Raw genomic sequence first — 23,360 nt, 5'->3', positions numbered from 1 at the left:
CATGTTATTTATGGGTTGAATTGTACCCCACAGATACATGCGTTGAAGTTCTAACCCTCAGTGTCTCAGAATGTGACTTTATTTGGAGACTTTGTTATGGCAGCACATGCAAACTAGCAAAACCAATCACCAGACTTCTCTCCCAGAAGGTTCTATGACTTTATCCTCCTAGTGTCCAGATCCTCATACTCCCCAACTGCAGGCATTATCAACCTTTCTAATCCTTTTGAAACTAAGCAGTTATTTTAATTTGTATATCTTTCAAAATTAGTAAGATTTGCATATCTTTGAAACTTAGTAAGATTGACTCTATTGTAAATAGCGCTCATGATAGTCTTCTGCCCATTTTCCTAATGGTGCAGATAAACTTTCAAAAATAATTTTTTTTTTTTTTTTTTTTTGCGGTACGCAGGCCTCTCACTGCTATGGCCTCCCCCGCTGCAGAGCACAGGCTCCGGACACGCAGGCCCAGCGGCCATGGCTCCCGGGCCCAGCCGCTCCGCGGCACGTGGGATCCCCCCGGACCAGGGCACGAACCCGCGTCCCCCGCACCGGCAGGCGGACCCCCAACCACTGCGCCACCAGGGAAGCCCTCAAAAATAATTTTTAAAGTAAGGCATAAATATGGCAAAACACACACACACACACACACACACACACACAAAACTGAAAAAGATGTACAATGAAAATTAAGTCTCCTTCCTCAGACCCTTAGTCCTTCAGTCCCTTGCTCTAGAAGTAAAATAACCATTGCTACCAGATTCTCGTGCCTTTGAGCAAGTTACTTAATCTCTCTGTGCTTCAGTTTCTTCATTTGTAAAATGGGAATAATATCACCTACCCTAATAAAGTTGTTAGGACAATTAAATGTGTTAATTATGAAAAACTCTTAGAACAGTGTCTGACAATGTTTAATGCTATCAAAATCCTTCCAGTGATATTATCTGCATGTATAACTATATGTATAAATATGTCTTTTTTTTACACATATAGTAGCATACTATACATACTACAGTTGTCTCTCAGTATCAGCAAGGGATTGGTTCCAGAATCCCCCAAGGATACCAAAATCTCAAGTCCCTTGCATAAAATGCTGTAGTTTTTGCATATAACCTATGCACATTCTCCAGTATACTTCAGATCATCCCAATACAACGTAAATGCTATGTAAATAGCTGCCAGTGAGCAGAAAATTCAATTTTTGCTTTTTGGAACTTTCTGGAATTTTCCTTCCCACTGGTTTCAATCCGAGGTTGATTGAATGCATGGATGTAGAACTGTCCGATATGGAAGGCTGACTGTATACCGTAACTTGTCTAGTACTATAACTTGCTTTAAGATACATATCTCGGAGACTTTCATATCAGTAGTTATCAATAATTCTCATTCTTTTAAAGAGCTGCATAATATTCCACTGTATATGTGTACCATTGTTTTAAAGTACTGCTCTATTGATGGCATTTAGGTTATTTCCAGTATTTTGCCTATATAAACAATGCTGCAATGACTAGATATTTGCCTATATGGGTTGTACGAATTGGGTATAAATTCCTAGAAGCAGAAGAACTGGTGACAGGGTAGGTATATCTTTAATGCTGATAGATATTGCCAAATCACCCTACAACAAGGAAGTATTGTTTTACACCACCACCACCAATGTATGAGAGTTTCTATTTCCCCATGCCCTCAGTAACACAGTGTGTTTAGATAACTTTTGGAATCCTTGACATTATTGCACCCTCGAACAAACCATGAAAGTAAAGACGAGTGAAAAGTGTCATTGAGTCCATGTCTTGCTAAAAATGACATGATTCATTTAGAAAAATTGCTTCCAACTCAGTAGTTTCTTGGATTCAGCAATCATCACCTGTGTCCTGTCCCATCTAGTTATTTAGATCCGATAACATATCAATGTGAACTGTACCACAACCAACCAATTATTCAAAACAGTATCTCTATCCCTGGCTGAATAGACCAGTTTCAATCAAAGCTAAACATAATCCAAAGAAACAAACTGGCTCACACTGTTTCACTTGAAAATCCTGTTTTGCTCTTAGGATAAAAATTAACACAAAACATTCTTTGGTTAACTAACCAGTAACTCTTTTTTATGTACACAATTATAACTAGTGGCTGTAACTAAAACCTGATATAATACTTAAACCCAATAATATAAGAGTCTTACAAGCCTGTAGGACAAAATTAGTCAGGCCTGTTTTTGTACAGCCCTTCCAGATAAGAATGTTTTTTTTTACATTGTTAACAGGTTGTAAAGAAACAAAACCAAAAAAGGGAAGAACATGTGACAGAACCCTTATATTGCCCACAAAGCCTATTTGTAAAGGGCCAAATATTTGCTATTGGACCCTTTACAGAAAAAGTTTCGGACTCCTGCAATAGAAGAAAGTATTACACATTGTGTGAGAGAGAAGGGAAAGATGATGGGCATTGAGTAATTTGCCTTTTTTTTTTTTTTTAAGTACTAACATTTAGAAAGGGGAAAGTCTCAGAAAGCTTTTAGTCTAGAAATTATAGAATGAAATAGAAACTTCTCTGGATATCTTCCTAAGGCCTAGAAAAAAATCAAGAGCATTTTTTAGAGCACCTATGAAATGATTCCTCAGAGAACTTATTAACATCAATAATTAGGGCTATATACAAATATTAAACATCTCCATGGCATTTTGCAATTTACAGGGCACCTACAAGCACATGACCTCAGTCTGAGGCTCACAACATTCCTGTGAAGCAGCTGTAGGTCAGAAATGTCTATTAGTTTTTACAGGAAGAAAGTGAAGCTTAGAGCTGTAAAGTGAGCAATCCAAGATCAACAGCAATAAATGCCAAGATCAGATCTTGAACCCAGATCTTGAGACTTGACATGATATAATTTTCATATGTCCATATTTCCATAATAATTTGCATCCTGTTTTACCTTCAATTTGTGTATATTGAATTTATCAACAAATAAAAAGAAAAATGCATTAAATCACAGTTATAAACTGTGATTTGATCTGATATGGGTTCACATATCAGATCAAAAGAGAGTTCTCAAATCAGATTTTTTTCATGACATTTATCATGATTGCAATCATCCTAGAAAACGTAATTTTTCCTTAAATGAATTCAAAGAAATGAAAACTTATAACTCTAGATTCTAAATATAAGCTCAAAAGTTTATAGGCTTCCCTGGTGGCGCAGTGGTTGAGAGTCCGCCTGCCGATGCAGGGGACACGGATTCGTGCCCCGGTCCGGGAAGATCCCACATGCCTCGGAGCGGCTAGGCCCATGAGCCATGGCCGCTGAGCCTGCGCGTCCGGAGCACTCCGCAACGGGAGAGACCACAACCGTGAGAGGCCCACGTACTGCAAAAAAACCCAAAAAAACAAAAAAGGGTGAATTTCATGGTAAGTGAATTATATCATAATAAATTTTTAAGCGGAGCTCTTTAAATTACCCTACCAATACTGTTGTAATGTAAAGCCCTAACAGGGTCTTGGTAGGAGCCAATAAATATAAACCAGAGGATATTTCAAGGGAAAGTTAAGATACTTAAAATGGCAAAATAATTGCATAAATCCATGAGTAGACCGGAAAAGTAGAAATAAAAAATGAAGCTGAAAAAATTCCATGATTAAAGAAAAAGTCTTGTAGCTCCAGAACAAGTTTAGGTGAGAGCAAAAGTAAACTAATTCCTTATTTAATAATTTTTGCCTTATTTGACTATAACCCTGAATCACAACACCTCAGAGGCATTTCTAGGACACATGAAGGTTTTAAGAATAGCATTATTATGATCCCATTTTATTTGCAGCTCAAGGAGATGAAACAAGACGCCCAGTATTACACATTATTATTTGATGAAGCCAAGAAATTTCACTGGAGGCTCTCTCCTAATACTTTACCTGCTAGCTATTGTCATGTTGAAAATGTCAACTACATCAACTTTAAAGTGACATAATAAAGCCATCTTTGTATCCCTCAGTCTAAACTCATCAAGAATTACTGTTAAGTACAAAAGCCAGTGCTTATTCCAGCTTGCATTCTTACACTGACTAAAAACCTTCTGATTGGTTGAGAATATTCCATTTTCTGGCTACCTACCCAAGAATTAAAATTTTAAATGAAATTTAAAAGTTTCCTTAACTGAAGTTAAAGAATAATAATTCCTACCTTGGGCTTCCCTGGTGGTGCAGTGGTTGAGAATCCACCTGCCAATGCAGGGGACACGGGTTAGAGACCTGGTCCGAGAGGATCCCACATGCCACGGAGTGGCTAGGCCAGTGCGCCACAACTACTGGGCCTGCACTCTAGAGCCCGCGAGCCACAACTACTGAAGCCCGTGCGCCTAGAGCCCGTGCTTGACAACAAGAGAAGCCACAGCAGTGAGAAGCCTGCACACTGCAACAAAGAGTAGCCCGCGCTCGCCGCAACTAGAGAAAGCCCGTGCACAGCAATGAAGACCCAACGCAGCCAAAAGTAAATAAATAAAATAAATTTATTAAAAAAAGAATAATTCCTACCTCATATCCCAGCCACAAAGAATGAATGAATGAATGAATGAGCCATTTACCACAGAATTGTGAAGGACCAAGATCCTCTCACATTAAACACAAGATGCAGACAATGATATCATCTCGTTAGAGATTTCTGGAAAGGACATTTTGCAAGAGCGCTTTATGCAAATACCAAGACTTGTTGCTTTATAAGCAATGATCAGCATCCTCATTAGCTCCACCGTTGTGGGGCCAGTGATCATAAGGGATGTTTACATAACTCTTTCATATATTCATTTTACTTAATCAGCACAACAACCCTATGAGAGTAGAGACCAGGAATTATTATATTATTAACCATTTTACATTTTTAGGAAGCAGGGATTCAGAATAGGGAAGTGACTTGCCCAAAGTAACCAGGCTGGTCAGCTGCAGACTCAAAGCTGGATCTTCTAATGTCAGATTCCATCTTTCCACCGCATGCCCTACTTCTCCAAGTGAGCTATGTCAAAGGCAGGCTTAGGCATTCTACAAGACGAGAGAATTAGAGGAAAGGAAGGAAAGCGGTGAGGAAATAGAAAGGGACAATGAGAGGGGAAGGAGGTGTTTTATTAGGAAGTGAGTCTAACCACTTTCAATTGCCCCAAATGCCCCTTAAGTGGCAACAGTGCCACAAGTTACCCTTCTCTAAATTAATTCTATGCCCCAGGGTCTACAGCTACTGTTGTTTTATTAGTTGAGAATCATGTTGGAGACTTACATGTCTAAAACGAAGCTAAAGATTTTTCTCCTCTGAGGTTCTGACAGCCGAACTTAGCCCCTCCCACAAAGGTCCGTGGCCCCTAGATCTCGGTCACATTAAACGTCGTGGGGACCGAAGAAACCGTGAGATGTGGGGAAATGAAGGGAAGAGGGTTTGGGTTGGGGGAAGGGGAAGAGGTTGGGCTAAGGAGAGGGGGAGCCTGCGGTGGAGCTGTGGTTGGGGGATGTGGGCTTTTGTGGCTGAACTCGAAGGTGGGGTAGGAAACCAGGATCAGAGCTGACAGTCAGGGTAGAGTTTAAAGGTTCAGGAGAGCATAGGGGAGCTGAGGAGTTGACAGGACCAGAAAAAGACCTAGGAGGGTGCGAGGCTCGGTGGTCTCCATGGCGCGAGAAACAAGGCGAGGCCCCTCTCGAATGTCTGTGATTGGATGCTCCCTTAAGTCCTGCCTCCCCGGACCCCTCTCCCCTTAAGCCCCGCCCATGCCTCCGGGCGCGCGCCTGGGGAGCGGGGAGGGGGACGAAGCTTGCAAAGGGGGGAGGAGGGGATAGGAGAGACTCGTGCACGCGCCCCACTCGCTGCGGGTGCGCGAGCAGCGCGCTCCCGCCGCCCGCGTCGCCATCTTTTCCCCCTCCGTCTGTCTGTCTGCTTTTGGCTTTGTCCGTCTGCAGCGCCGCCCCTCGGCTCCCCGCCACCAGCTCGGCCCGGAGCTGCCCTCTGCCAGCCGGGGCCCAGTCCAGGAGAGCCCCGGCCCGGCCGGCCCGAGCTGCGGCCCAGGGCCCATTGTCCGGGGGTCCGTCTGTCCGGAGGCGGGGCCCAGGGACCCGGAGCGCCGCGGAGCGCCAAGGCGCCGGGTAAAAAGACCCCCGACTCTTTCCCTCCGGGACCAGGCTGAGGATGCAGGGGCTCCTCGCCCCCTCCCTTGGTCGCCGGCTGTCGGTCCTTTTGTCAGTCTGTGTCTGGGGAGGGGAACAGGGGCTCGCTCTGGCCTGGGGGGCGGGGGCCGCCTTGGCTCTGACCCTCCCCCTGCCCCGGGTTCCCGCGACGAGGCCGGACCGGGCTGGCTCCCCACAGCAGCTGTTCCACTTTCCGTCCCTCTGGAGGTCTCGGGCGCGGGAGGGGCGTCCGCGTCGCCGCCCTCCCCGCGTGGGCCCAGGTCGGGCTCAGCCGGGCAGCGCCGGGACGGCCCGGGCGTCTGACAGGCTGGGCTGGAGCTGGGGGAAGGGGAGGATGGGCGTGGGGGCGCCGACCCGGGTGTCAGTCCCGAGTCGCCTTCTCGCAGAAGGGCTTCTAAATTTAGATTTCTGAGAAGACTGTATTGTCTGAGGGTTTGTCTGAGCCGCCTCGGAAGACCTCTGGCTCTTGTCTGATAATTCCCGGGAATCTACCTGTGCTCATGCTTCAGGAAGCCAGAGGGACCGTCTCGGCTGGTTATACACCCGGGAACAGGGTGAACTGTGAGGCGGCTACGTGACCAGCTTTCTTGTCCTCTCCTTTTTGGCAGATACAGATACCGGGGATTCAGGCGAGTTTACTTTGCTCCGTGGGAACTGCACCAGAGCTGGAGGTGGGAGTGCACCCTCTTTTCTTAAAGCTTGGATTTCACCCGTATTTTCTTGCTAAAGTCTGTGGTGTGTCCTGGAAGCTGCAACCTAACACCTGTGGGAGAGCAGGGACAGTGTTAAGGGGAGACGTTGGCCCCGCTCCCAAGTATTCTTAACCACATTCTAAAGATGGACAAAACTGGGCTTCTCTGGTGGCGCAGTGGTTGAGAGTCCGCCTGCCGATGCAGGGGACACGGGTTCGTGCCCCGGTCCGGGAAGATCCCACATGCCGTGGAGCGGCTAGGCACGTGAGCCATGGCCGCTGAGCTGAGCCTGCGCGTCCGGAGCCTGTGCTCCGCAACGGGAGAGGCCACAACAGTGAGAGGCCCACGTACCGAAAAAAAACAAAAGATGGACAAAACTGCCTCCCTTTTTAAATAGAATCCCTTGTAGACCTGAATCTCACCGGTTACCTTTCTTCCCATCCTGTTTTTCTTCCAGATGGTGATGTTCGGGCTATCCATTTACATTTTTGTATCGGTTTCAGATTCAGGCTTGGGAACTGAGGCAGTGTTGAAAGTAAAACTGAGTTAGTGAACTTTACGGCAATGTGTCTATGGATTTTATTAGCTTTTACTGCTATAAAACAATTGTTTAACCTCTGAGATCTTGTTGTGCAGTCAAGAATGTTATCTGCTAGTGCTAGTTTTTTATTGTTAATTAATTACATAATTAATTAACTTACTTATTTTCAAGAGTCCACGACCCCACAGGCTTTCTTTTTTTGAGGGAGGAAGAGTATTTGCTTATGTTTTCCCCTTAATCCCTCAGGTGTGAAGTCCCATTGGGTACCATCTGGTTGGTTCCCCATTTGGCCACTAGGAGGATTGTGAGATGCAGTGGACACTAGTGCTTTAAATATGCCAGATGTTGATTTCTGTTTCTGACTTGTAGCTTTAGTATTGAGCTGTTGCCTCACCAAGATGATCTGAACAGAGCCTGTGTCATATTATTTGGCCTTCATTCAGTATATGTGCTGCCGAAGCGAGCACTGGCCTTCATTCAGAAGGATCTTTATTACCTTTATCTCACAGTTTCAATTTCTGATCTTAATAGGAAGAAAATTTAAAGATTCGTTAAGGTTTCATTTTCTTCCTTATACAATAGAGAGCTATAGCTCTGCAAATTTTAGAAAAATAAATGATAGGCAACCTGCATTTCATTCAACTTTCCACTTTGTGATTCCACAGACTTATAGGAAAAGATCCAAAGTGTAATATTCATTCACTGCTTCAATTTGTAAAATAACTACTTGATTAGAAAGAAATGATCTACGCAAACAAAACTTAGAGAACACGTGTCATTAGCATTAGCACTCAACATACTACCTTAAAATTGATTTTTACTGTATACATTTGGAGTTTGTTGTTTTTTTTTTTAATTAAAGGTCTGAAAAAGAACTGTGTTTGATATGCAGATATGATAGAAGACTGCCTGAAAGCTGCTTCCTTTGCCACTTCCTGTGGAGGCCTGTCTTTGCCATTTGCGGTTTCTTTCTTCTTTTGGTAAGGGGAGGCAGGATCTGATTACAGGTCTGAGGTCCTTTCTAGCTACATAGAGGAGTTAGTTGGCATAACAGGAGGTGAGTCTTCACTAACTGGAGTGCAAAGTGTAGATGGTAGTAAGTAGCCTCTCATAATGCCTCTTAAGGCAATAAACTACAATTTTATATTTGCTTATTAGTGTGAGTACAATTTGAGAAGGCAGGAACTGAAAGAAAAGTTAGAGGGTGACCAGATCCACGTTCTCATCTTTGGTAGGAAAGAGAATATCTCCTTTTAATCTATGTCTGTTTATTCACTCTGTCTTTCAAAGAAAATTCACAGCTTCCACTACCAATCCATTTCGGACTCTCTAACAACACTTAATGCTGGGAAAGCCTTTCTTATAACTAACCAGGAACCTCTAGGCTTAAGTATCTGTTCTCTCCTATTTCAGGGAAGCAGGTGCATGTCTCTGCAGCACTTCTCATTTGGGGACCTTTTCTCTTTGTTCTTCCCACTCTTTGCTACAAGAGGCTGGATTGAGAAGAGGCACTAAAGTTATTAACTTTGACCACCACTCGGGAGCATGTGAGCAGGGTCAGGTTGATGTTCCACATTGAGGTATTGAATTAGTACCCAACAATGTGTATGGCACCTGGCTCTTCTGGTAAAAGCCCATCTTCAACAGGAAGTCTGATTTGCTTTAGTGCCCTGTCATCCACAGTGCCTAGCACTGTGCCTGCATCCCTAGGTAGAGGCTCTATTTCCCATGTTTCATTTACAGATGCCCAGAAGTTTTGAGATATTTCTTGTCTCACAGGGATGTGGTGCCTTCGTCACCTCTAGGAGAGATAACTTCTTGAAAAAAACATCTGGAGGTTCTCATTGGTGCAGATTGCAGGGCTTGACTTCCAGAGGGCATGTGACATATGAGCTGCCACCCTGTTTAGCTTCCTTTGCTTCCTTTTACAATTCATGAGGGTTATCCCTTTGAGCCTATGGTGCTTCTAACGCTGGTTGCCTGAGTTTTTTTGCTTCCTTTTCTACCCTCTGAGCTTGATCATGAACACTTAACAGTATTATGGATTCCAGAGTTGGATTTAGAGTGGAATTCTCTAAATCCTTTGGAATTCTCTCTGAAACTTCTTGGGACCTTAAAGTGTGCTAGAGATTTATTCATTTGTTTCTTTCTTTAAGAAGTTCAATGATTTATAACTGGTGAGTTTTATATATACTCAAAAACTATTTTAAAAAGTCTCTCATCTTTTAATTGTGTATAATTTATGAGCAAAATGACATGTGCTAACATTATCCTTTTTTCTGTAGGTCAGCACCTTGCAAGGAGGTAGTAACATCCAGTTGTGAAACTGGGAAAAGCCAGAGCTCTTGGATCAGGGAAACATGTCCCGTCGGAAACAGACAAATCCAAATAAAGTTCACTGTGAGTACTGGGCTTTTTATTCTGGAACCTGAGAACCCTGAGGGTTGGAAAGGAAGTGTAATCTGAATTTAGGTGATCGACTCACACTAATTTGTGAAGAAAAAAGGGTTAAAGGTGTCAAACATGATGGATTTAAAGTGTTTCTATGCTGGAGGAGGTCTTAGAAACCTGTCTTAGGAATAGGTGCTCTTGATTCATCCTTAGTATTCACATTAACAAACATTTATAGGATTCCTACTCTGTGCAAAGCCTTGTGCTAGATGCCAAGGCCGTAAAACAATATAAAGATATATAAGACTATAACGTAGCCACAGATATATAGATAGATAGATGGGCATATAGCAAGATAATATATGCTAAGTGCCAAATAGGGATGCTGCAGACTGTGTGTACTACAGAAATTAAGAGGAGGGAGAGGAACTTCCCTTGCGGTCCAGTGGGTAAGACTGTACTTCCACTGCAGGGGCCAAGGATTCGAGCCATGGGTTTGATCCATAGTCGGGGAACTAAAATCCCACATGCCCTGAGGCCAAAAAAAAAAAAAGAGGAGGGAGAGAGCTCCATGGACTGAGATAGCCAGGGAATGCTTGATGGAAGAGGCCTTAGACTATGAACTTGAACTGGACCTTGGAAGGTAGAAAGTGGATTCTTTAAAAAAAGAGTAAAGGAGAGGTAAAATCAGGTAGGGGAAAGCAAAGAAACAAAGAGGGAATGCACGTGGTATGCTCAGGGGACAAGGAGACTTTTATGAAGCAGAAGTTGCATTTTGTCCAGAAGCCATAGAACATGACGTTGGAGACATTTAACTCTGCATTGTAGAGGCCCGAAGGCCAGGCCAAGTTCACGCTTCACCCTGACTGTAAGGAGCTACTGAAGGTTTTTAAGCAGGGAGAATGGAGTGACATTCAGAATACAGTGTTTTGGGACTACAAAATAGTGTGTGGGATGGATCACATGAAGAAGAGACTGGTAACAAGAACCAGCTATGCACTATTGCCTTGCATTATTTCTCAGCAGGTTCATATATATGTTTTATTTTAGTAATTGGATTGTAAATTTCTGGAGGGCAGACACTATGTCCCATATATAATTCCTGCTATCCCTCTCTACTTCTAGCACTGCTCAGAGTGGGTTTTCAAAAGTGCCTTATTAAATTAACACTAATATATCTATGTAGATTTGAGACAATTAACCAGTTTCCTATGATCTGGGGAGATAAGCATCCTCATTCAAATGTAAAAAAGAGACAAATAGCTCCGTGTTCTTATGGAGGACTGACTACAGCAACATTTGAAGGGAATTCAGTGGTATAACATATGAAAGTTTTTTGTTTTTTTTTAAGGAAAAAAACCTACATTTGAGAGGATAGATCAGTCATGGAGTTAATATAAGAGGACTAAAATTTATTAAAAACATACCATATGCCAGACAGTATGTACCTTATTTTATTTTATTGGGTAATTTCAAAAGTAGGAGAGAAAACAGTAGGTTCAGAGGAATTAAGAGGACTTCAGCATTTTATAGATTAAATGAGATTAGGGTAGCAAACTTTCATATACAATTAATTCTTCAAGTCCTAGAAAAGTTTTATAAGGCAGCACAAGTTGGATAGTTCTAGGAGTGTATTCTGGAGTAGGTGGATATGGAAGGCTGCCTAATATAAAGGTGAGTGGTTCAGGAAAGATTTAGAAACTGCTGCTAAAACAGTGAAATTTAGTGGGCCTGAATGTGAGGATTTTCAAGAGAGATAAAATGAAGTATCTCTACCATAGGTAATACAACACAGAGGTTCAGAAGGATTGTCTTCTCCTCTCTGGTTGAAGGTGGATATTGAGAAGAGACACAGATGTGACCCCAAGAAGGCAGGGCAGGAAACGAACTCTTAGTAGAGTGATGGGTTCACAAATAAGGCAATCACTGGAGTTGGTCATTTACCTCTAAAAGCCACCTGTCCAAAGAGATTGAGGAAAGTAGCTGGTGGGGATGATAGTATGATCAGGTAGGTCATTTACAGGGAAGCCAGTAAATGCTTGTGTGGCCAGTGCCTGCCCCCACATAGCATAAGTCGATAGCTGCATCTCCTCCCACCGTAATCAGTCAAAGCCAAGATGAGCTGGTACTGGAGTTGGAAAACAGATGGACAAACAGACCACAGAGAAGGAGGGAGTATCATATCCGCAGCTGCAGAAATGCAGTTTCTAGAGTTGAGCTAGTGAAGCTTGTAGTATTGTGGTGGAGCGGGTGGGACTTTGCAGTGGTGACCATTAAGAGGGCCGTGAACAGAAATGTTCGGTGCAACTAAAAAGCAGACCCGCAGGGAGGGGCTGTTTTCACTGATGCATTTGGGCAGGGAATTGTGAAGGCATCTCACATGATGGACTAAGAAAGAAGAAAGACACTGAGATTTGCTGGTCTCTGAGGACCTTCTACTTATTTACTATTTGGGAACTGAAGCTGGTCCTACATTTTTTGAAAGGTCATCTTCTCATTGCCCACAATAATGCCAAGTAGAAATAGGTAATTTCAGTCTTCTGACCACGTGCGTCTCCTAACCCCTTGCAGTGAAATAGAACCAATCAAATGTATTGAATTTAATGCTGCTCATCTATTTAAAGTAAACAGAATGAACTCAAGGTCTGGGAGGCAGGAAGGTCTGCAGAAGCTTTGCTTAAATGTCAAAGCCAATGGCATTTGAGCAGAGTAATGGCTGAGCTCCATTAGATCTGCCTTCTGGGAACAAGAGGATTGTGTAGCAGGCAGCTCCTAAAAGAATATATTAAGAAGCCCTCCTAAAAGAATATATTAAGAATCCCATTGCTGTAGCCTGGCAGCATCTGTCAGATCCACTTTAGAAGTCAATGGGCAGGCTGCTCTGGCATATACTTGGCTTTCCTCAGGATTGTCTCTGTACCGTCATGATCTCTCCTTTACCCAGAAACGTCCACGCAGACTCTTGTGTTTTGCCCAGTTCCTTAATAGACTTGATGCAGAGCTTTTGGAATAAAAGTCCAGAATTGTTAGTCACAGAGGAACTGCATATGGGTTGAAATCTCTGTAGACCTCTTCCCTCCCTCCTTCCTCATCTCACCCCCTTCTGAATACAGATTTCTGTAACTGTTTCTAGAGAGGTTGAAAATACAATCCTTTGCACACTTTCATTTGGTGCTTTTGTACCAAGCAAACCACTAAGTAAAGGAAAACTTCCGTTTCTTAAGAGACTTTTGTTTTCCGATTATATATGAGACTAAAAACTTTCAACTTCAATTAAAGTTTTCAGCTTTTACAGAGAAGTAGGAAAAAGAAGCCTTTAAAGTCCCTTCTCTTCTAAAAAGTGCAGTTTGTTTTGTCTTCATTCATTGTTAGCATCCTTGTGAGGTAAATGGTTCTGTTCCCAATATGTGATAGCACCTCGGATTACGGAGACTGTCAGCTAGAAAAGGAATCCTAAGTGCCTCACTCCCAGTACTAGCTCATTTTATTCTGAATTAGGCATCTGCTCTCTTAGAATCTGTCTCAGCTGCTTTACTTAATTTAAGTCAGCCAGACATTGCATTTATTTAACTGCACCAAAGACTCAAAAAAGAGAATTGTAAAATCTTTGTCTTCCAGTAACTTTCATCTCAGGCTTCTCATCTGTTCTACAGGCTTGTTTGCATGGCTTTGTTCTTATCTGGTCTAAAAAACCTTAGCCAAATCAGACCAACAGTATCTTGATTTCATACCACAAAAAGGAGAGGTAGTACCTTGCTTTTTACTGTTGAACTTAGATGACTTTTTCTCAACTATTAATAGACAAGTAAATACCATGTTAAAGAAGATGGTTGCCCTACATTAATATCTAGAAGACAGAGGATTTTTTTTAACCTACTCCAACAGTCTCAAGATAGAAGGAAATAATACTGCTACATTGTAAAAGCAGGCAACTGTATAACACTTCTTAATCACTAGTATCTCTATGGATCACATTATACTTGAGTTAATATGACATACTTTTAGCAATTATCACTACCTTCTTATGAAAGGATAATTCTGGACAGTTAGATTTAGGGATTAGGTGAATAGTGACTACTGGGAGATCATTCACATATCTTTTTCTGTGAGGTCTGCCAGAATCCCTCTTTATGGTTTTTATATATTTTGCTTTATGTTGGTATTTAAATAAGAATAGCCCTAAGGAGTAAAGTTTACCTTAGCCTTTTTCCCAAGTCAGGAATGGAATAAAATAGAAGAGCATAGCTTTTCTTTCCAAACTGCCAAAAAAGGAATAGCCCAACTATCCTAGGTGAGAATGCTCCCAAAAGTCCTAGATAGGGCAGCTGTATTGAACAGACTCTTCTCTGTTCTGTGAAGGCTGAAATATTTAGACAGCTTCAATAGGAATAAATTTTTAGCTCAAGTTTGATGGAGACTAGACTGAATTACTAGCTGATCTTGAAAATTACATATCTTTATAGATGTCCTTCTAATTCAGTGGTGATTCCGCATTAAGAAAGTGGGGGGGACTTCCCTGGTGGCACAGTGGTTAAGAATCCACCTGCCAGTGCCGGGGACACGGGTTTGATCCCTGGTCTGGGAAGATCCCACCTGCTGCGGAGCAAACTAAGCCCATGCACCACAACTACTGAAACCCGAGTGCCACAACTACTGAGCCTGTGCTGTAGAACCCGCGAGCCACAACTACTGAAGCCCGTGCGCCTAGAGCCCATGTTCTGCAACAAGAGAAGCTACCACAATGAGAAGCACGCGCACCGCAATGAAGAGTAGCCCCCCTCGCCACAACTAGAGAAAGCCCGCGCACAGCAATGAAGACCCAACACAGCCAAAAATAAAATAAATAAATTAAAAAAAAAAAAGAAAGGGGGGGAAGTGTAGATTCTTAGTATGTTATAAACCTAGCTGGTTTCTGGATAGGTTTCTTTAGAGATGTCATTGATGAGAATGGTCTGCCCTTGATGATTATATGCTGGTACATAACTTGTTCCTTAGTGTCATATCTGCCCACAGCCACCAGGTCCAAAAACATGCATTTACCCAGAAGAATTCAGTAACTATTCCAGTTAGCCATGGTCTTGTGGTTACAGAGGAACCAACGTGGAGAAATTAAATATTTTACTCCTGCAAAGAGGGAAGAGGAGGCGCTATAACACAGAATTCATATTTTGCTCTCCCTAGCGGTAATTTATATCCAGTGTGTCATCCTGAATATTATGAAAGTGGACTTAAAGCAGGTTATTTTTCGTTTACTTGAGGGCTGAGTGGCTAGAAGTACACTTGGACTCTTAGCACCTCTATTCCCACTCATAGTGTCAGTCAGAATAGCCATAATATTACTCTAACCCAGGCATGGTAACTCATCGCATGGAATCAGAACCATAAAAATGATGGTTCCTTCTGTCAGTCTTGGCCTTGAGAACATTATTTTGGTATTTGAGTTGTATATATCAGTTTCTGATGGTAGGAAGGTAACACACTAGGATCAGAGCTATTCTTGTCACACAGAGACAAGCGTTTGTTTTCAGTAAAATTGCTCTAATGAACCGCTTAAAATTCTGTTTACAACTCTGCTAGAAAGCAACTGAAAAATATGGTAATTAAGGGTTGGACAGACTGGGGTCTGAATACTTTGTTCCACCATAGACCTTAGTTTTCTTCTAAGTAAAATATGGATAGTAATACCTACCACATAGAGTTTTGCAGAGAATTAAGGTGAGGTAGCAACTATAATGCACTTAACGTAGAGCCTGGAACTAGGAAGTGCCAAATAATCACTATTATTAGCATTTGGCATTTAGCATATAGTAGATGTTCAATGAATATTTGCTGAACAAATACCTAAATGAATCACATGAAGCCTACTTCACATCAGTTCTTTCACTGCCCAAGGACTAGTTGTACAGGTCAACTGACCAGTTCATTCCTCCTACATCATTGTATCAGCCTCGGAACCTGAGCCTGTTTAATTTCCTCTCTCTCTTCATTAAGAAAGTGCCTGGTCTATTGTCAGACATTTCACTAGGGCTTTTTATTATTCTCTCTTGGTGGCTGGAGAATGGGGACTGTAGTTTCCACTCTGACTGAGATAATGGAAACCTCAAGAAACCCAATTCTCTTTTCTCCTTATGCCTGGCCTCTTGGAAATAAAAGAGCACTTAAATGTTAACTCTTCAATAACCACACAGATCCCAGGCAGAGTTCCTCACAGTAAATGCATAATCAAGGATGGGTCCGGGGCTTTTGGATACTGCATACAAAGAAGAAAAAAAAAAAAGACCACACTAAACCAAGGAGACTAGATGAAATATTACCTGTTGCAAATTGGTTGGCATGTTTCAGGAAGTTTGTTCCTCAGCAGAAATGGGTTCACATATTATCTGTTTTCCTTTTAATCCATTATTTTTTATTTGCTCGTGGCTAATTCTAATAGATGTGAGAGAGTAAAGGAAGAACTTCTAGAGTACGTCTTGTAAGGAGAATGGATGAAAGATGGGGTCATAGATACTGTTTCAGTTGGATTATTTGAAGCACTTGTTTATAGTCAGAGGCAGACACAATCAGGACCATATTGCTAATACATTGAGATTCAGAGATTGTGCCCAGATTTTTTGCCCCATCTTCATTCCATCACTTTGCCACTTGCCTCTGTCTCCCCAGTCCTGATGGAAGGTTATAAATAGAATTGAGATTTTGATGTTAAATTGGTAAAGTAGCAATTGATCACCTTTAAAAGGAGTCAATATTAGGAGGATTTAAGAGAAGCAAATGATGCTTTCTAGAGCATCTGGCTTGTTGCCCAAGAAGAGTAGCTGTCCCTGGAAACCACTGGAGGCAACAAGCTGACTTGGAGATGAATGACCCCACCACAGGGTACCTGCCTGTCTCCTACCTTTGAATGGTCTGACTTTCCAACCAGCTTGCCTGGGGATGTACTGCCCAGCTGGTGGCCTGACTATTTTTCCTTGTGACCACCAGGGGATCAAGTATTTGCTGGGCTAGAAGAGCAAGCCCGCCAGGCGATGATGAAAACTGATTTTCCTGGAGACCTTGGCAGTCAGCGACAAGCTATCCAACAACTAAGAGATCAGGACTCCAGTAGCAGTGAGTTCTGCACCTTCTGGTAATGACTCAGGGCAATGGGAGAAGAATTATCAGAGTGTGTGTGCTCTGGGGATTATGCATGGGGGTTGGGAGGAAGACATGAAGAAGGAGATTTGTGGATCCTCAGTGTTCCCAAAGGTGTTCTAAGGTGTATGGGCATATGTTTGTCCAGAGAGAGAACAGGTTTTTTTAACTCAAGGACTGCAGTACTTGGCATAGTGCCATACACAGATAGATTTGTGATGACTGTGATAGACAGGGGCATAGGAATAATGAGTGCTCAAGCAGCCCCTGGGCTAGGTCAAATGAAAAGAAAAAAATCCCTGTCTCTTAGGATCTGTTTATTCATAATTAATAAAATATAAGAGTGGTATTAACGAAAGTTTTGCTTGAGGACCCAGTTTTAATGTTTTATAAGAGGACTTGCTTACCAGTGAGATTATGCAGCATGTAAAATGCTAATGTCGAGGTCTTCCCACACCAAGTCCTGAGTAGATCCCTTTGCTTAAGAGATTGAAAAGACAGTGGCTGGTAACTGGTTGAGCCTCATGGATTGTCTGTTCTGTGACTTGCTTGAACAAATACACTTTGAGATGTGTTATTTCCTAGGATGATTTCCACATCTGATCCATCTGATATTGGTTATTATTAGTGTCAATTCATATTGACATTTCTGATTTTTCTCCATGTTCGGGGTTGTAAAAGAAAGAAGAGGCAGAGAGTTCTGTACCTTCCAGGAACTACATTTTCTATTTAAACTAATACTCTAGCAATAAAAATAATAATTTAGCAAGTAATTGCTCAGGTACAGAAAAGTGAACCAAATATTTCTAGAAAATCTGTGGGAGCCACCAGTTTGAGTAATAGGTAGGAATGGCAATATCTATAGAAGTCTGATAGGTTTCCATTCTGGAAAAGTTGCATCATCCCTCTGCATGGCATACTTATTCTTTTTTTAACCTTTCTAGTAGAGAGATATATTTGGATTTTTGATGAATTACAAAAAGTGTTTGATACAGTGTTGTCTTAGACTACAAGTATTCCAAATAAGCTGGTGAGAAAATATAGTATGATTTAATCTGTGCCAACCCTTATTACTGAGATGGATTCACACTAAAGCTTTGGACCAAGGAATAAGGCATACTGTAGATCTTTCCAGGGCCCAAATCCAGTCCACCAACCAAGTGAAGTATCTAACAGAGACACATGTATCTACTAGCAGATGATTTGGTTAGATTTTCTTTTGAAGAAAGGGAATGTAACCAGTTTTGCCCAGTTCTTGGTAGATTTAGAAATTATGTAAGGGATAGTAGAGAGAAGATAAGAAGCACACTGTTAGCTAGGAAAGCTGAGTCTCACTGCTGATGCTGAGAGCCTGGTGAAACTCTATCCTGTATTTCTCTTGCTGACAGTCAGGCCCAGGAGTCCAGGATCTAGGTGGTGTTAGGATGGGACTGGAGTCTGACAGCTTCCCTAGGTTTGGCTTCCTCTTGTGATCTTCAAAGTACTAGCACTTTTTTTTCCTTTCAGAAAGAACTCCCTATGTTATTGTGTTTTTTAAAAATCATTTCTTTTCCAATTTTATAAGTAATAGAGGAAAGAAATCAGCACACACAAACCTTGCAGATCCCCTAGCCACAGGCAGACCTCTGCATGGCCACATCTTGCACCCTGAACTAAAACAAATCAATTCTTTCTTTAGCCACGAGAAATTATATTTCATCCTAAAGTAAAGAATGTCCTGTTCCCTCCACTTGATGCATTCAATAATCCATCAGATAATCCAAAGAACCAACAGAAACAATGGACTTATTTAACGTAGAATGCTGAGTTACTAGCAGGGTAAGAACGCTGTGAGTCAAATACCACGACAGAATGCCCGAGGTTGGTTGCTGTGCTAACTTTTCCACTGTACTGAGCTTTTTCCCTATAAAGTGACATTTTTACCTAATTTCCTACTGCCTCCTTTATTGATAAGAGGAAAGAAAAACTTGTTGGTGTTTCTGTAATCATGCCTTGGGGTTTGTTGGGAGAGAACAGATTAGTGGGTCTCAGAATAGAATAGTGTATGTGACACCATGGAGAAATTGTGCAGGGAGGTTATGGAGAAAAGTAAGTAATAAAATCAGTGATAAGCATTGGTAAGTCAGAAGTGGTGTGTTGGAATGAGCATGGTGTGAGGTGCATAGGAGGTGTGATTTGAAAGTGTGAGATATTTGGGAACCCTGTGTAAGAAGTTATCATTTTTATGATAATATACAGGACCTAATAACCATTTTCCAATACAGTTTTGCCTCTGATTTTCTCTTTAGTGTGTATATGGCAATATAAACAATTATAGCTGGCTTCCACTTAACGTGATTTGTACCCATATAAGCACTGATACAAACTATATTATGGAAGATCTGAGAATGTTTTCCATTTTAGCTGCAAACTTTAGGGTGGAAAGCAACGTAAAATGTATTCATGCAAAAATCAGAAGAAGTGACCAGTTTGTGTGTTCCAGGTGACAGTGAGGGTGATGAAGAGGAGACCACACAAGATGAAGTCTCTTCCCATACATCAGAGGAAGACGGAGGGGTGGTCAAAGTGGAAAAAGAGTTAGAAAATGCAGAACAGCCTGTTGGTGGGAACAGTGTGGTAGAGCATGAGGCAAGTGACAAATGGCTCCTGAGTCCGGGAACCTCCTTACCCTTCTACTCTGCCCAAGATGCCTCTCTTCCACATGTAACACTCTTGCCTCTGAGGGTCTCCTGGGCTTCATATGAAGCCTGTCTTCCTTCCCAACATGAGTTACCCAAACCTCAGACACACAGTTCTCTTCACACCCAGCTTTCCTTTTCCACCCACATATCACTTCACTCCCACACAGCTCTTCTTCCTAAAGCTCCCCACTTCTTCCCAGCAGAACATCCGTCTTTGCAAAACTATTAGTTGACTTCCTCAGGTGTACTCTTGAATATGCTTGCAAATTTCAGTCAAAGTATTAACTGAGGTGCCATCTTTTCACTAAACTGTTTCCTAAGGATTCCTGCAAGAGGCATGGCAGTAGGGAAAACTGATCTTCTCTACAGAGTTTACCTTAGGGGAAAAAAAAATAGATAAGCTCTCTCTGGAGTAATACTATGTCTTCATGGCAGGAAGCCTTGGAGAAAATGAAGATGGGAGCAAATTTAATTCCCTTTCCCCTATCACTTTTTCCTTTGACCCACAATGGGAACCTAATAATAACATATGATAAGAGGTTGTGTTCCTTTTAACAGGATACCCTTTTAAAAGAAGTAGGGGCAGGGAAGAGACTGGTAAACTGTGTTCATGAATTGCCTACTTGTTAAATTGCAGGTCACGGAGAATTTGAATTCCGACCCCTTACTTGGACTCTGCCAGTGTCCCCTCTGCCAGCTGGACTGTGGGAGTCGGGGGCAGCTAATTGCGCATGTGTACCAGGTATGGCGTGCGGAGCCGCATGCTCCAGAACACGGGCGCCAACAACTTGTGTAGCCTTTGCCTCCAACCCCGGAAAGAACCTTGGGTTGTTGCTTCCACCAAGACTCCACTCCAATCCTCAGAAAATTGTAGAGAATAAGTGGGATATGTTGAGTGAATATGTTCTGGGTTCCCAGGCAGACACACTGTGAAAATTAAGTATCATTTTTTTTCTAAATTACTTAAGACATATTTAAAACAGTGAAATAGAAACTGGGCTTTGTTTTAAAGAAGAAAAAATGAGTTAACATAGGTGTTTCTGAAGTATTGGAGAAAGATAGTGTAAACCAGGGGATCAGAACTAGACAAACTTTTGTTTCCTTTTTTTTCCTGATCCAGTCGCAGAACATGTGCCTTATGCTCTGTATTGAACAGGCATCAGCACACATGGCAGCCTGAGTTTTACCATAAAAATAATTGGTTCATGAGGAGAAGCATTTCTTCAGGAGACTGATTTTAAAAGACTGAAGAAAAGGCAGTGCATTTAAACACCTTTTGGATATCAGTCTTTCCATCCAGCTTCTAGACTTGACCTTCAGTGCTCCTTTAAAATGCACTTGTGGGCTTCCCTGGTGGCGCAGTGGTTGAGAGTCCGCCTGCCGATGCAGGGGACGCGGGTTCGTGCCCCAGTCCGGGAAGATCCCACATGCCGCGGAGCGGCTGGGCCCGTGAGCCATGGACGCTGAGCCTGCGTGTCCGGAGCCTGTGCTCCGCAATGGGAGAGGCCACAACAGTGAGAGGCCCGTGTGCCGCACACACACACAAAAAAATGCACTTGTACCTACACAGCATGTGGCAAGCAGGCCGTGAGAAATTATCCTGAGCAATTCTTCTCAGGCTATGGAGTCCCGTTGTCCCCCAAGCCAGCCACATGTCCCAGTACGTAGTCAGAACTCAAACTAATGAAATCTGAGTGATGGTCTGGATGGCCTTGCCCTTCTGAAGGCCCTTTAACACAAGAGACTCTTACTTTTCCAGGTGCTAGATAGGGAGAATAGTTGCAAGTCCTTGTTCTAACACTAAGGAAAGGGGACGTTTCCCAGAAAGTAGTTCCTAAGTGGGTACAGATTGTCCTGGAGCTGGTGTGAGTTGACAGATTAAGGTTCTCTTTTACAGCACACTGCAGCAGTGGTGAGCGCCAAGAGCTACATGTGTCCTGTCTGTGGCCGGGCCCTTAGCTCCCCCGGGTCATTGGGTCGCCACCTCTTAATCCACTCGGAGGACCAGCGGTCTAACTGTGCTGTGTGTGGAGCCCGTTTTACTAGCCATGCCACGTTTAACAGGTTAGCCGGGCAACTGACCCTCTGTGCTGGGAACAAATTACTGGGTGTGGGTTCTGCTTTCCCAAGTCGAAGTGAAGGTTAGAGATGGGCAATGCAAAGGGAACTGACTCTTGACTCTTTGTAAATACAAGTAATGAGGCTAGTAAATATGTCCATTCCATTAGACATCCTCAAAGGGAAATGAATTCTTATTTCTTTCCTCGATCAGAATATCTTCAACTAGAAAGAGATGTGGGGAAGACCAAGACCATTCATGAGAAAGAAGTTACAGGGTGCTGAGAGGACCCTAATGTGAGGACAGAGTCTCCACTGTGTCCCAGGAAGACTGGAACTGTGTAAATTGTGTCTGAGTCCCATTTGCTAGTGTACAATGCAGGGTCGGCTGGGGGGATGTGGAGCCAGTGGACTGGACCTCCCCTGAAGGCAGCCTCCGCCTCAAGGAGGACTGCCCTGCACAGTTCCTACAAACACCATCAGTCCGGCTTGAATGGAACTGCACATTGTAAGGGCTCATCTGGTTTCTGGTGGCTTGCTGTGGTGGTTGGCTCAGCCCCTAACTCCAGGTGGGCTTTAAGACTTGGTAGACAACCTAGCCCAAAGAAGGGCAAGGGTGGAAAGGTAGAGGAGGTCTCCCAAGCACTCATACTGACCCCTAGTGGTGAACTTGGAGCAACTGGCCTGGTAGGACAGAGTAAGTCAGGGCTGGATACCTGAGCCTTGTTAGACCATGGCATTAACCATCTAAACTTTTTGCTTTCCAGTGAGAAACTTCCTGAAGTCCTTAATATGGAATCCCTACCACCAGCCCACAGTGAGGGCCCCTCCAGTGCTGAGGGGAAGGACATTGCCTTTAGTCCTCCAGTGTACCCTGCTGGAATTCTGCTTGTGTGCAACAACTGTGCTGCCTACCGGAAACTGCTAGAAGCCCAGACCCCCAGTGTACGCAAGTGGGCCCTGCGTCGACAGAACGAGCCTTTGGAAGTCCGGCTGCAGCGGCTGGAACGAGAGCGCACAGCCAAGAAGAGCCGGCGGGACAATGAGACCCCCGAGGAGCGGGAGGTAAGGCGCATGAGGGACCGAGAAGCCAAGCGCCTGCAGCGCATGCAGGAGACAGACGAGCAGCGGGCACGCCGGCTGCAGCGAGATCGGGAGGCCATGAGGCTGAAGCGGGCCAATGAAACCCCGGAGAAGCGGCAGGCCCGGCTCATCCGGGAGCGGGAGGCCAAGCGGCTCAAGAGGAGGCTGGAGAAAATGGACATGATGTTGCGAGCTCAGTTTGGCCAGGACCCTTCTGCCATGGCAGCCTTAGCAGCCGAAATGAACTTCTTCCAGCTACCTGTGAGTGGGGTGGAGTTGGACAGCCAGCTCCTGGGCAAGATGGCCTTTGAAGAGCAGAACAGCAGCTCTCTGCACTGAACCACACCCTCCTGCCTGCCTTCCCACTCAGCCGTCCCCAGGGTCCTGTCCTTGCTGCTGGAGGCAGGCCCGAGTTTGTTGCAGGTGGACCTGTGTACCCCTTGCATATGGGAGCAGGATGATGGGGTCAGGAGGGACCCAGCTCAAGGCAGCTCTGGATGAGGGAGCAGGCACTCCAGACACCTTGACTCCCCAGCCCACTGCTGCAGGGCATGAGCATAGGACTCTGGGGCCCTAGTGTGGCCCACACCCACCCCACGGAGTTGTGAGGGCTAATAAATTAATTTTATCTTTA

At 43.4% G+C, this 23,360-nt stretch overlaps 1 protein-coding gene across 8 annotated transcripts; it reads left to right on the top strand.

The window, feature by feature from the left end:
* The first annotated feature begins 5,970 nt into the window (after window positions 1-5,970).
* ZNF821 (zinc finger protein 821) lies at window positions 5,971-23,360 on the top strand. Of its 8 annotated transcripts, none has more exons than XR_004485061.2 (10): window positions 5,971-6,110; window positions 6,761-6,823; window positions 8,248-8,365; window positions 9,671-9,785; window positions 16,755-16,880; window positions 19,387-19,532; window positions 20,223-20,327; window positions 21,483-21,649; window positions 21,858-21,984; window positions 22,411-22,543. XR_004485061.2 is itself a non-coding variant. In XM_033434315.2 (10 exons), exons 4-9 carry the CDS (start codon window positions 9,746-9,748, stop codon window positions 21,904-21,906), a joined length of 633 nt encoding a protein of 210 aa, XP_033290206.1. In that variant the 5' UTR covers window positions 5,971-6,110; window positions 6,761-6,823; window positions 8,248-8,365; window positions 9,671-9,745; the 3' UTR covers window positions 21,907-21,940; window positions 22,411-22,546. The 8 variants fall into 8 exon arrangements, 7 of the variants coding, with proteins under 7 accessions (XP_033290206.1, XP_033290202.1, XP_033290201.1 ...); XM_033434315.2 differs by having other exon boundaries at window positions 21,858-21,940; window positions 22,411-22,546; XM_033434311.2 differs by lacking the exon at window positions 21,858-21,984 and having other exon boundaries at window positions 8,278-8,365; window positions 22,411-23,360.

This window comes from Orcinus orca, chromosome 20 (genome assembly GCF_937001465.1).
Source record: "Orcinus orca chromosome 20, mOrcOrc1.1, whole genome shotgun sequence".
NCBI classification, from domain to species: Eukaryota; Metazoa; Chordata; class Mammalia; order Artiodactyla; family Delphinidae; genus Orcinus; species Orcinus orca.
This window is presented reverse-complemented; position numbering and strand designations above follow the sequence as displayed.

Excerpts from the sequence above, each read along its gene's own strand:
- ZNF821 (XM_033434312.2), top strand. The coding sequence starts at position 9,746 with ATGTCCCGTCGGAAACAGACAAATCCAAATAAAGTTCACT. Across the intron at positions 16,881-19,386 it reads AGATCAGGACTCCAGTAGCA|GTGACAGTGAGGGTGATGAA; the intron begins GTGAGTTCTGCA and ends TGTGTGTTCCAG. Across the intron at positions 20,328-21,482 it reads TAATTGCGCATGTGTACCAG|CACACTGCAGCAGTGGTGAG; the intron begins GTATGGCGTGCG and ends TCTCTTTTACAG.